The sequence below is a fragment of the Aquarana catesbeiana genome, linkage group LG11 (genome assembly GCF_042186555.1).
Source record: "Aquarana catesbeiana isolate 2022-GZ linkage group LG11, ASM4218655v1, whole genome shotgun sequence".
In the NCBI taxonomy this organism is placed as follows: Eukaryota; Metazoa; Chordata; class Amphibia; order Anura; family Ranidae; genus Aquarana; species Aquarana catesbeiana.
Window position 1 is genome coordinate 100,364,021 of NC_133334.1, and position 12,232 is coordinate 100,376,252.

The following is a 12,232-nucleotide window of genomic DNA, read 5'->3' on the forward strand; positions in this document are numbered from 1 at the left end:
AACTTTGGGGCCCCATATCTCGGGGCCACTTAGTGCTAGGTACCCCAAATTTGGTGTGCAAACACAGTGGAACTAGCACTATAACATATCTAAATTCCTAGCACCAACTGGCCCCGAGATACGGGGCCCCAAATTCAGGTTGCAAACCGTCAAGCACTTCTGCAGCAGAGAATGACATTTTGCGACCTGACTTTGGTGCCCCGTATCTCGGGGCCACTTGGTGCTAGGAACCCCAAATTTGGATATGTTGTAGTGCTAGTTCCACCATACCAAATTTGGGGTTCCTAGCTCCAAGTGGCCCTGAGCTACGGGGCCCCAAAGTTGGGTCGCAAAATGTCATTCTCTGCTCTGCAGACGCTTCTAGACGCAAACGCAGAAAAATGCGGCTAAACGCGGCATGCACATGCGGCAAAACGGGCATTTCTAAACGCCGGTTTCAGCTTTTAAAAACGTGTTCAGCAGAGTTTGCATGAAGCATAAACCTGCATGAAGCCTAAACCTCCCAGTAATGTTATTATTAGGCTGCAGCTGGAGGGAGCTTTAATGATTTGTAGTGTGCCTTCAAGAGACTTTACCCACAAGCTCACATTAAACTCAGAATGCAAGTGAGCCACATGTGTTTTATGTTCTCCTCTTTAAATACAGATATTCCTGGCTGCATCTTTGTCATACTGTACCTCGTACTCAGATCACCGATGATCTTGTACACATCAGTGCCATGAATATGTGTGCAGCTCTCACATGTCTTCATGCAGGGAGATATTCAATTTGGGGTGGGGCTGTTTTGGGAACTTCTCACAATAAGCTGTCTTAGGATGGGTAGTTGTTGATATGATAGTAGTAGCAGTTCTGAGAATATTTCTCAAGGTTTTCCATTTTCATGCGGCAAAGGCTGGTGCTCATTTCCAATTGATCTTAGAGGCATAGGTTGTACTGTATATGACTGGAAGATACCAAATCTCATTTTCTGTCTTTTTATAGTGGTAAAGACTGGCTCTGGGCGATATTTGCTGCTTTCCTGATCCTTGTGTTTATTAATATTAAATTATAACACTGTTTTATTAAATCTCTCCGTCCTGAGTAAGGATGGGCTCGGGCGTGTTTGCACACTCCATGTGCAGATCCCACCAGGAAGTCGGCATGGCGCTGCGCTAGTCACAGGCAGTGAGACATTTCCCAATCTCTGCAGCCGCACATCAGGAAAATGTCTCACTGCCTGTGATTAGCGCAGCGCCGTGCTGACTTCCTGGTGGGCTCTGCATGTGGAGTGTGCAAACACGCCTGAGCCCATCCTTAGTCCTGTGGTGTTCCAGTTAGTTATTTCTGTCTGTGGTGTGTAAGCAGACATGATTGCACCTTATTGCTTGGCTGTAGATGCAATGGCGTCCCTAGGGGGGGTCAGAGGGGGCCCTGACCCCCCCAACATTATGCTGGGTCCCACCATGTGCCCCCCCCCATAAAAAAAATATTTTTTTTTACAAAAAGGCAATGTTTTTTTGTTTGCATTCATATCGGATGCGCTGCATCTGACTCGGGCCACCGCTGGAGTAACACAGTCTCTATTGAGAGGGAGAGCGTCCCCAGTCAGCTCCTGCGGGTGATTCCACCTCACTCTGCTTGCTGACACTGCATAATGCGAGCGCTCACACAACCACGGCCGCCCGATCTGTTCCTTCCCCTGCATCCACATTGGCAGGGAGAAGAGCGAGTTGCAGGAAGGACTCCACCAGGACTCTCAGTTACTGAAAAAACAGACTGATTTCTCCCGTCCTTAGGACAGGAGAACCAGCCTGTAAATTCCAAGAGATGCCAGACCAGCGCTGTCAATAGCAGGGGCAGGACAGCAAGAGGAGGCTGGGAAACCCCACAGTGGCAGAACACCAGGGCCCGGTGGCAAGACAACCTTTGCAACCCTGATAGTTTTGCCCTGATAGACTGCTTTGGACCCTTATATTTTCTTGGTATGCTGGTGACATATATCTCTTGTTTTCTGTCACCCTGGGGGGCCCCAATACAGTAGGAAGGGAGCTCACTGCAGAACATGTGAAAGGGCCCGTTGTGGGATTGTAGTAAAGGGCCCCAGGATAGATAGATATAGAAAATATATATGCATTTTATATTGCCCCCCTATTTTTGTCCCTGTCCCCCCATGTGCCCCCCTACATATGAAAGCTGGAGACACCACTATGTAGATGGCAGGTTCTTTTTTGTGTCTGGGATGAAAGCTGTCATGATTGAGATATGTGGGAGAGTCTGTGGGTGTTCTGTAGATTGATGTTCCTTTTAATATATTTTGCAGTGTCTAGGAAGTTAATTACTGTTTGTGAGTGGTTCAATTTAATTTTACTTTGACTTTGATACAACTTTTGGTGCGATTTTGATTGGACTTTACATTCTATGGATCAAAGTCACACCAAAGTAGTCCAGGCACCTTTTTAAAGTCAATGTGACTTTCAGTTGCACCGATTTGAATGGGTGCCATTGAAAAGAATAGGGTGCAACTTGTCATGCGACTTTGTCCAAAGTCGTATGAAAAATCGCACAAATGTGAATGGATAATTTTTGTGTGGTGGAAGTTTCTGAAATTCCTGTGAAATTGGTAAAGATCCTCCTCACTTTCTAATCAAAGTAGCATCAATGAAGCGAAAGTAGGCCATGAGTTTTCTGTGGTATGTGGCTAGGTACTCCTCCTCTATTTAAGCCATAAAAGGGTTTATGTATTGGGGTAGAGGTTTTGATCAAAGGGAAAGTAGTTGTAGGTCAGAATAAATGGTATAAACTGGGTAATTGGATTATTAGACTGTTGCAGTTTCTTGCTCAATATTTTTATTGAAGCTTATCAGAGAGACCAATAATAAAACTGAACAATATCTGCCTACAGTAAGATCTAGTAAATCGTTTCATGAAAAAGTATGAATAGAGCAACAATAACCATTATATGTGAACAATGTAAGCAATTCTAGATGTTGAATGCAAAGTACAATGTATTGTCAAGCGCCCCGGACACCCCATCTGGGAGCAAACTGTGCCGGGGGAGGGGAAGACAACACGACCAACTGTTAATTTCCTTTTGTCCAAAAACATTTGAAAGAGAGAAACAATAGGTTAGACTGTCCCAATTTCTTAATACAACGCAGGCAGGCTGCAATACCATCATCATACGGAATGTTGGTATATAAAAACTCCCTATCCATGGTGGCTAGAATGGCTCCTTCAGGTACGGGGCCAGTGGCAGTGAGTTTATTTAGGAGATCAGTTGTGTCTTAAATGTAGCTAGGTGTTTTTATAGACCAGGGGTTTTAGGATATTTTCCACCCAGCCTGAGATATTTTCAGTGAACATAACAATACCTGGGATTTTAGGTCTGCCTGGGTAAAGGGTATCTTTTAAACTCCAAACCTTCTGTATTAATCGGTGGCTAACACGGTACAACACTCTACTACTTCCTTTAGCTATATCAACAACCATTCAATAAATATTTCCTTATGTTCTCAATGCTATTAAACTGCTCAAAGTGTAGTAAAAGTAGATCATTTTAATTTTATCTCAAATCATTATGAAAATTACCTTTCTGGTGTTCTGGTGTTTGGGCTGTCGTTGTAGGTATGATAATTATAACATGCTCCGCTGTATGAATAAATAAGATACATTATCATTATTAACAAGAAAACACAGTGGGGGAGAAGACCCTGGAGCAGGTGTGCATAGTAATCAATCAGCTTCTAACTTCAGCTTATCCAGTTAGCCCTTGTTCACACTGCTGTGGCTTCAAAGTCACGCAACTTTCGCTCCGACATCCCTGCGCAGCTTCATTGTGGCTTGCATATGACTTCTTTAACAGAATTCAATGCAAGTTGTATTGAAGTTGCACCAAAAGTAGTGCAGAAACCTTTTTCTAAGTTGGAGTGATTTGAGTGGCACCGATTAGAATAGTTCCATTGCAGTTAATGGGGCGCGACTTGTCATGTGACTTTGAACTCTCAAGTTGCATGACAAGACAAGGCAGTGTGAGGCAGGGCTTAAGCTTTGGCAGAAAGCTAGAAGCTAAATGGTTGCCATGCACAGCTTCTGATTTTTGCTGCTCCAAGTCCTAGTAAATTCCCCTCAATATATTTTTCAATTAAATGTTTTAATGTCAAAAAATAAAACGTATGTTTCATCCGGCATTCAAGGGAGAACTACATTCCAGGTCATTAAAATCTAAATGTTTGCATAAATCACATGCACAATTCCCTATCTTCTCTTTATACACATCCATGCTATCCTATACAGTTATGAATAAATACTTGAAATTAAAAAATGAAAATATGCACTACACTTACTGCAGAGAAATGGGTTGATGTGGGAAAATGCTTCAAAAAGCTCATGTAACCTTATAGTACTCAGGAACTCATAGTTTATGTTGGTGGTACCTCACCCCATTTAGAATAGTGACATCTCTCCCCTCACCTATCCCAGCTTGTTTCGGAAGATGTGTGGCAAACGTATACATATTAGGTGGGCCTTTCCTAAAATTTAAATGCTCTGGATCTGTGTTTATCACTTGATCAGGAGAATAAGGAATTATTTAAACCTGTGTAAAGACCTTTAGGAAGACCTCTTGCCCATGTCCTCACTTTGAAAGACTAAGTTCACTTTTAAAGCGGTTGTAAACAAAGGGAACAAGAAAAAACCCCACAAGACAAAGGCATAATGTGCTAGTGTGCATCGCATAGTAGCAAATTATAAAATACTCACCTTGGAGCGAAGCCCTCTCAGTGGTGCCCGGTCACCGCTGCGAGGGATGACATCTTCTCCCGTCCTTTCTTCCGGGATCGCTGGCTCTGGTGCTGTGAGTGGCCGGAGCCAGGATGATGTCACTCCCGCGCATGTGCGCAGGAGCCCTCGGTTTCGGCAAGAAGCTCTGAAGTTCCAGCATGGTAAGCCAGACCTTCAGAGCGCATGCGCCGCTGACGTCAGTGACTGCATGCAGGGTGAATATCTCCTAAACCGTGCAAGCATTGCACCCATGATCAGTGTAATGTAATACTCAAAGAACAATGGATGTCACAGTAAGAAGGAATTTTGCCTAGAGAAGTCGCTTGTAGCTACTGAAGATCACCCTTGGGAGGGGTAAACAAGAATAAAACAACAATTTGGATCTTTAAAAAGTGCTTCGCACCTCCAGTATATTCTCAGTTTAGTGGCTGTATGGATCACCTTTGTTGAAGAGCTAAATTATAATACAACGTCCATAGTCGGTTCCAAAACAATGCCAAAAAGGCTTCAACTGGACGTGGGGGGCCCCCTGGGGGCCACACATGCATAGTTTTCCCTGTACCTATCCTAATTACTTTTTATTCTACTACCTTCCCATTGGCGATTTGCCTTTCTATGCATATGTGGTAATATAGGCGCCTGCCACAAGTTGGATTGTCATTTGCCACGTCACCTGCCACAAGTTGTGGATTGTCCACTTGCCACGTCACCTGCCACAAGTTGCTTGTTCAAATCTAACAGCATATGGGTCAAATTCCAATTATACTTCAGATAACAGCAATGCTAGTGGTGTATTGGATTGGATCAAGAGCTCATTAGGGTATATAAATGATCTATGAATCATTTGAAGCAATTATAATTGTTTAAAATATTTTTTAATGGTTTTTCATTATTTGCCATTATTTTTCAGATTTTTAATGTAAAAAAAATAGGGCACCTTTAAAAACACTTATAAATGCAAACGCGGCTAAACGCGGTACCGGCCTTTAGCCGCATTTGTCGTGTGAAACGTGGAAAACTTTTGCGTCTGAACCCATTTTTTTGCTTCTGGAAAAACGAGGTTAAACGCAACTGCCTAAAAACTCCAAAAAACGAGACTGTGTACATGGACACATAAGATAACATTGAATGAGTTCAGGGGCAGTTGAATAAAGTGTCCAACTGCCTCTGAACGCGCGTTTAACATGTCTTGTGTGCATGGGGCTAAACGCCGATACCGCGTTTAGCTGCGTTTGCGTTTATAAGCGTTTTTAAAGGTGCCCTATTTTTTTTTACATTAAAAATCGGAAAAATGATGGCAAATGATAAAAAACAATTAGAAAAATATTTTAAACAGTTGCAATTGCTTGCAATGATTCATAGATCATTTATATACCCTAATGAGCCCTTGATCCAATCCAATACACCACTAGCATTGCTGTTATCTGAAGTATAATTGGAATTTGACCCGTATGTTTTTAGATTTGAATAAGCAACTTGTGGCAGGTGATGTGGCAAGTGGACAATACACAACTTGTGGCAGGTGACGTGGCAAGTGTACAGTACACAACTTGGGGCAGGTGACGTGGCAAGCGGACAATACACAACTTTTGGCAGGTGACGTGGCAAATGACAATCCAACTTGTGGCAGGTGACATGGCAAGTGAAAAATCCACAACTTGTGGCAGGTGACGTGGCAAGTGACGTGGCAGGTGGCGTGTCAAGTGGACCATCCACAACTTGTGGCAGGTGATGTGGCAAGTGGACAATTCACAACTTGTGGCAAGTGACAAGGCAGGTGATGTGGCAAGTGAGGTGGCAAGTGGACAATCCACAACTTGTGGCAGGTGACGTGGCAAGTGACGTGGCAAGTAGACAATTCACAACTTGTGGCAAGTGACGTGGCAGGTGATGTGGCAAGTGATGTGGCAAGTGGGCAATCCACAACTTGTGGCAGGTGACGTGGCAAGTGAGGTGGCAAGTGATGTGGCAAGTGGACAATTCACAACTGGTGGCAGGTGACGTGGCAAGTGAGGTGGCAAGTGACGTGGCAAGTGGACAATCCACAACTTGTGGCAGGTGACGTGGCAAGTGACATGCTAATGACAAGTACAGTGCTGCTCTCTCAGCTGCTACTCACTCTGGTCTCACAAAATGGCTGAAAGAGTTAAATAATACTGTTTTTTGAGCTTGGGGAGAGTCTTGATGTTATCTTAACTAAACGCTTCTAGATGCAAACGTGGTAAAACGCAGCTAAACGTGGCATGCAAACACGGCAAAATCGGCATTTCTAAACGCTGGTTTCAGCTTTTAAAAAACATGCTTTCAACAGAGTTTGCACCGCGTCTCGTGTGCATGAGGCCTTAGAGATACACACCTTTATTTCATATCTATTGCAAGAGAAAGATTAAAGTAACTGGAAGAGTTTAGTAAACACGCACCCAACTAACTCCCTGCTACACACACTTACAAAAATACATTGTAAAGACAAACTTTTTAATGGCTTTTCATTTTCTCAACACTTCTATTAACAAATAGCAAACACTGAACTTACTTGTAGATGAAGTCAGAGTTGTCGTCTGGGTCACTGTGGTGGTCGATGGCATAGTTGTAAGTGTTGTTGTAGTAAATGGAGTTGTAGTTGTTACTTCTGAAGTAGTTGTCGGTTCTGTGCTAGTTGTAGTCTCAGTCACTGTGGTGGTTGATGGCGTAGTTGTAAGTGTTGTTACTTCTGAAGTAGTTGTCGGTTCCGTGCTAGTTGTAGTCGCAGTCACTGTGGTGGTTGATGGCGTAGTTGTAAGTGTTGTTGTAGTAAATGGAGTTGTAGTTGTTACTTCTGAAGTAGTTGTCGGTTCTGTGCTAGTTGTAGTCGCAGTCACTGTGGTGGTTGATGGCGTAGTTGTAAGTGTTGTTGTAGTAACTGGACAACAGTAGACTTGAATTTCAAAGTTTAAACATGGAAAAACAGGATGGTTTTTGTAACACACAAGCCCATAGGAGACATCACAGGTCACGTTCTGCCCCAGCTCATTCAGTGCTGTATCCGGTCTCTCCTTTGCTCTGCAGGAAATGTCTTGTGGTTGATCACAAACTTGATGTCCATCATCCCTGATGTTCTTATAGGTCTCAAAATCCCCCCCATCTGTTTTATCATTAGGATAACTCACATCAAACCACTGTGACCACGAGCAGACAGAGGGAGTTGCTGAAACACAAATCATGATTCCATTATTACAAAGGAGTCTTTGCATAACTGAATTTTGGAAATAATGCCATTTTTCCATAAATTGATCTGACCAGAAGGATTTTTAAAAAACTGAAAGGTGTTGCTGACTTTGTCTAAGACGCCATAAACATAGACTGGCATATTATCTATTATCTCAGTAAATACACTTTTTGGCCAAAAAAATTACTCATATTGTATGTATTACATTACTGTGGAATTGTGATGATGGTCATTATTATAAAGACATCCTTTATAGTAAAATCAACATTTTTTAACCACTTCCCGACCGCCTCACGCATATATACGTGAACAGAGTGGCACGGGCAGGCAAAATCACGTACCTGGTACGTGATTGCCTTCCCGCGGGCGGGGGGTCCGATCGGACCCCCCCCCAGGTGCCAGCGGCGGTCGGCTTTTGTCTGGGAGCGTTCCGTGATGAGGGGGAGGCCATCCGATCGTGGCCCCCCCCCCTCGCGATTGCTCCCAGCCAATGGGAAACATCCTCTGCCTCTGTATAGTACACAGAGGCAGAGGATGTGATGTCATCTCTCCTCGGCTCTGGAGTTTCCGTTCCGGCGCCGATGAGAGAAGACATGTGAGTGCACAAAACATACACACACACACACAGTAGAACATGCCAGGCATACTTTACACCCCCGATCCCCCCCCGATCGCCCCCCCCCCCGATCCCCCCCAATCACCCCTCCCCCCCCTGTCAAACTGACACCAAGCAGTGTTTTTTTTTTTTTTTTTACTGCTAGGTGTCAGTTTGTGACAGTTAGAAGTGGTAGGGCAGTGAGTGTTAGCCCCCTGTAGGTCTAGGATACCCCCCTAACCCCCCCCTAATAAAGTTTTAACCCCTTGATCACCCCCCGTCACCAGTGTCGCTAAGCGATCATTTTTCTGATCGCTGTATTAGTGTCGCTGGTGACGCTAGTTAGGGACGTAAATATTTAGGTTCGCCGTCAGCGTTTTATAGCGACAGGGACCCCCATATACTACCTAATAAATGTTTTAACCCCTTGATTGCCCCCTAGTTAACCCTTTCACCACTGATCACCGTATAACTGTTACGGGTGACGCTGGTTAGTTCGTTTATTTTTTATAGTGTCAGGGCACCCGCCGTTTATTACCGAATAAAGGTTTAGCCCCTGATCGCCCGGCGGTGATATGCGTCGCCCCAGGCAGAGTCAGATTAGCGCCAGTACTGCTAACACCCACGCACGCAGCATACGCCTCCCTTAGTGGTATAGTATCTGTACGGATCAATATCTGATCCGATCAGATCTATACTAGCGTCCCCAGCAGTTTAGGGTTCCCAAAGACGCAGTGTTAGCGGGATCAGCCCAGATACCTGCTAGCACCTGCGTTTTGCCCCTCCGTCCAGCCCAGCCCAGCCCACCCAAGTGCAGTATCGATCGATCACTGTCACTTACAAAACACTAAACGCATAACTGCAGCGTTCGCAGAGTCAGGACTGATCCCTGCGATCGCTAACAGTTTTTTTGGTAGCGTTTTGATGAACTGGCAAGCACCAGCCCCAGGCAGCGTCAGATTAGCGCCAGTACCGCTAACACCCATGCACGCACCGTACACCTCCCTTAGTGGTATAGTATCTGAACGGATCAATATCTGATCCGTTCAGATCTATACTAGCGTCCCCAGCAGTTTAGGGTTCCCAAAAACGCAGTGTTAGCGGGATCAGCCCAGATACCTGCTAGCACCAGCGTTTTGCCCCTCCGCCCGGCCCAGCCCAGCCCACCCAAGTGCAGTATCGATCGATCGCTGTCACTTACAAACACTAAACGCATAACTGCAGCGTTCGCAGAGTCAGGCCTGATCCCTGCGATCGCTAACAGTTTTTTTGGTAGCGTTTTGATGAACTGGCAAGCACCAGCCCCAGGCAGCGTCAGGTTAGCGCCAGTACCGCTAACACCCACGCACGCAGCATACGCCTCCCTTAGTGGTATAGTATCTGAACGCATCAATATCTGATCCGATCAGATCTATAATGGGGTCCCCAGCAGTTTAGGGTTCCCAAAAACGCAGTGTTAGCGGGATCAGCCCAGATACCTGCTAGCACCTGCGTTTTGCCCCTCCGCCTGGCCCGGCCCAGCCCACCCAAGTGCAGTATCGATCGATCACTGTCACTTACAAAACACTAAACGCATAACTGCAGCGTTAGCAGAGTCAGGCCTGATCCCTGCGATCGCTAACAGATTTTTTGGTAGCGTTTTGGTGAACTGGCAAGCGCCAGCGGCCTAGTACACCCCAGTCGTGGTCAAACCAGCACTGCAGTAACACTTGGTGACGTAGCGAGTCCCATAAGTGCAGTTCAAGCTGGTGAGGTGGCAAGCACAAGTAGTGTCCCGCTGCCACCAAGAAGACAAACACAGGCCCGTCGTGCCCATAATGCCCTTCCTGCTGCATTCGCCAATCCTAATTGGGAACCCACCACTTCTGCAGCGTCCGTAATTCCCCCATTCACATCCCCAACCAAATGCAGTCAGCTGCATGAGAGGCATTTTCTTTATGTCCTCCCGAGTACCCCTACCCAACAAACCCCCCCAAAAAAGATGTCGTGTCTGCAGCAAGCGTGGATATAGGCGTGACACCCGCTATTATTGTCCCTCCTGTCCTGGCAATCCTGGTCTTTGCATTGGTGAATGTTTTGAACGCTACCATTCACTTGTTGAGTATTAGCGTAGGGTACAGCATTCCACAGACTAGGCAAACTTTCACAGGGTCTCCCAAGATGCCATCGCATTTTGAGAGACCCGAACCTGGAACCGGTTACAGTTACAAAAAAAAGTGTATAAAAAAAAAAAAAAAACACAAACAAAAATATAAAATAAAAAATAATAGTTGTCGTTTTATTGTTCTCTCTCTCTCTCTATTCTCTCTATTGCTCTGCTCTTTTTTACTGTATTCTATTCTGCAATGTTTTATTGTTATTATGTTTTATCATGTTTGCTTTTCAGGTATGCGATTTTTTATACTTTACCGTTTACTGTGCTTTATTGTTAACCATTTTTTGGTCTTCAGGTACACCATTCACGACTTTGAGTGGTTATACCAGAATGATGCCTGCAGGTTTAGGTATCATCTTGGTATCATTCTTTTCAGCCAGCGGTCGGCTTTCATGTAAAAGCAATCCTAGTGGCTAATTAGCCTCTAGACTGCTTTTACAAGCAGTGGGAGGGAATGCCCCCCCCCCCCACCGTCTTCCGTGTTTTTCTCTGGCTCTCCTGTCTTAACAGGGAACCTGAGAATGCAGCCGGTGATTCAGCCAGCTGACCATAGAGCTGATCAGAGACCAGAGTGGCTCCAAACATCTCTATGGCCTAAGAAACCGGAAGCTACGAGCATTTTATGACTTAGATTTCGCCGGATGTAAACAGTGCCATTGGGAAATTGGGAAAGCATTTTATCACACCGATCTTGGTGTGGTCAGATGCTTTGAGGGCAGAGGAGAAATCTAGGGTCTAATAGACCCCAATTTTTTCAAAAAAGAGTACCTGTCACTACCTATTGCTATCATAGGGGATATTTACATTCCCTGAGATAACAATAAAAATGATTTAAAAAAAAAAAATGAAAGGAACAGTTTAAAAATAAGATAAAAAAGCAAAAAAATAATAAAGAAAAAAAAAAAAAAAAAAAAAAAAAAAAAGCACCCCTGTCCCCCCTGCTCTCGCGCTAAGGCGAACGCAAGCTTCGGTCTGGCGTCAAATGTAAACAGCAATTGCACCATGCAGGTGAGGTATCACCGCAAAGGTCAGATCGAGGGCAGTAATTTTAGCAGTAGACCTCCTCTGTAAATCTAAAGTGGTAACCTGTAAAGGCTTTTAAAGGCTTTTAAACATGTATTTAGTTTGTCGCTACTGCACAGTTGTGCGCAATTTTAAAGCATGTCATGTTTGGTATCCATGTACTCGGCCTAAGATCATCTTTTTTATTTCATCAAACATTTGGGCAATATAGTGTGTTTTAGTGCATTAAAATTTTAAAAAGTGTGTTTTTTCCCCAAAAAATGCGTTTGAAAAATCGCTGCGCAAATACTGTTTGAAAAAAAAAAATGAAACACCCACCATTTAAATCTGTAGGGCATTTGCTTTAAAAAAATATATAATGTTTGGGGGTTCAAAGTAATTTTCTTGCAAAAAAAAATAATTTTTTCATGTAATCAAAAAGTGTCAGAAAGGGCTTTGTCTTCAAGTGGTTAGAAGAGTGGGTGATGTGTGACATAAACTTCTAAATGTTGTGCAT

The 12,232-nt window shown here is 44.3% G+C and overlaps 1 protein-coding gene across 1 annotated transcript in view; it reads right to left on the bottom strand.

Moving 5' to 3' along the window:
* The window catches only part of LOC141112210 (mucin-2-like), a 245,720-nt gene that overhangs the window by 73,923 nt on the left and 159,565 nt on the right, over window positions 1-12,232 (bottom strand). The window contains exons 39-40 of the mRNA XM_073604810.1: window positions 7,292-7,942; window positions 3,568-3,627 (exon numbers count right to left, since the gene is read on the bottom strand). Of these exons, the coding sequence (XP_073460911.1) occupies window positions 3,568-3,627; window positions 7,292-7,942 (711 nt within the window). The remainder of the gene's footprint in view (window positions 1-3,567; window positions 3,628-7,291; window positions 7,943-12,232) is intronic.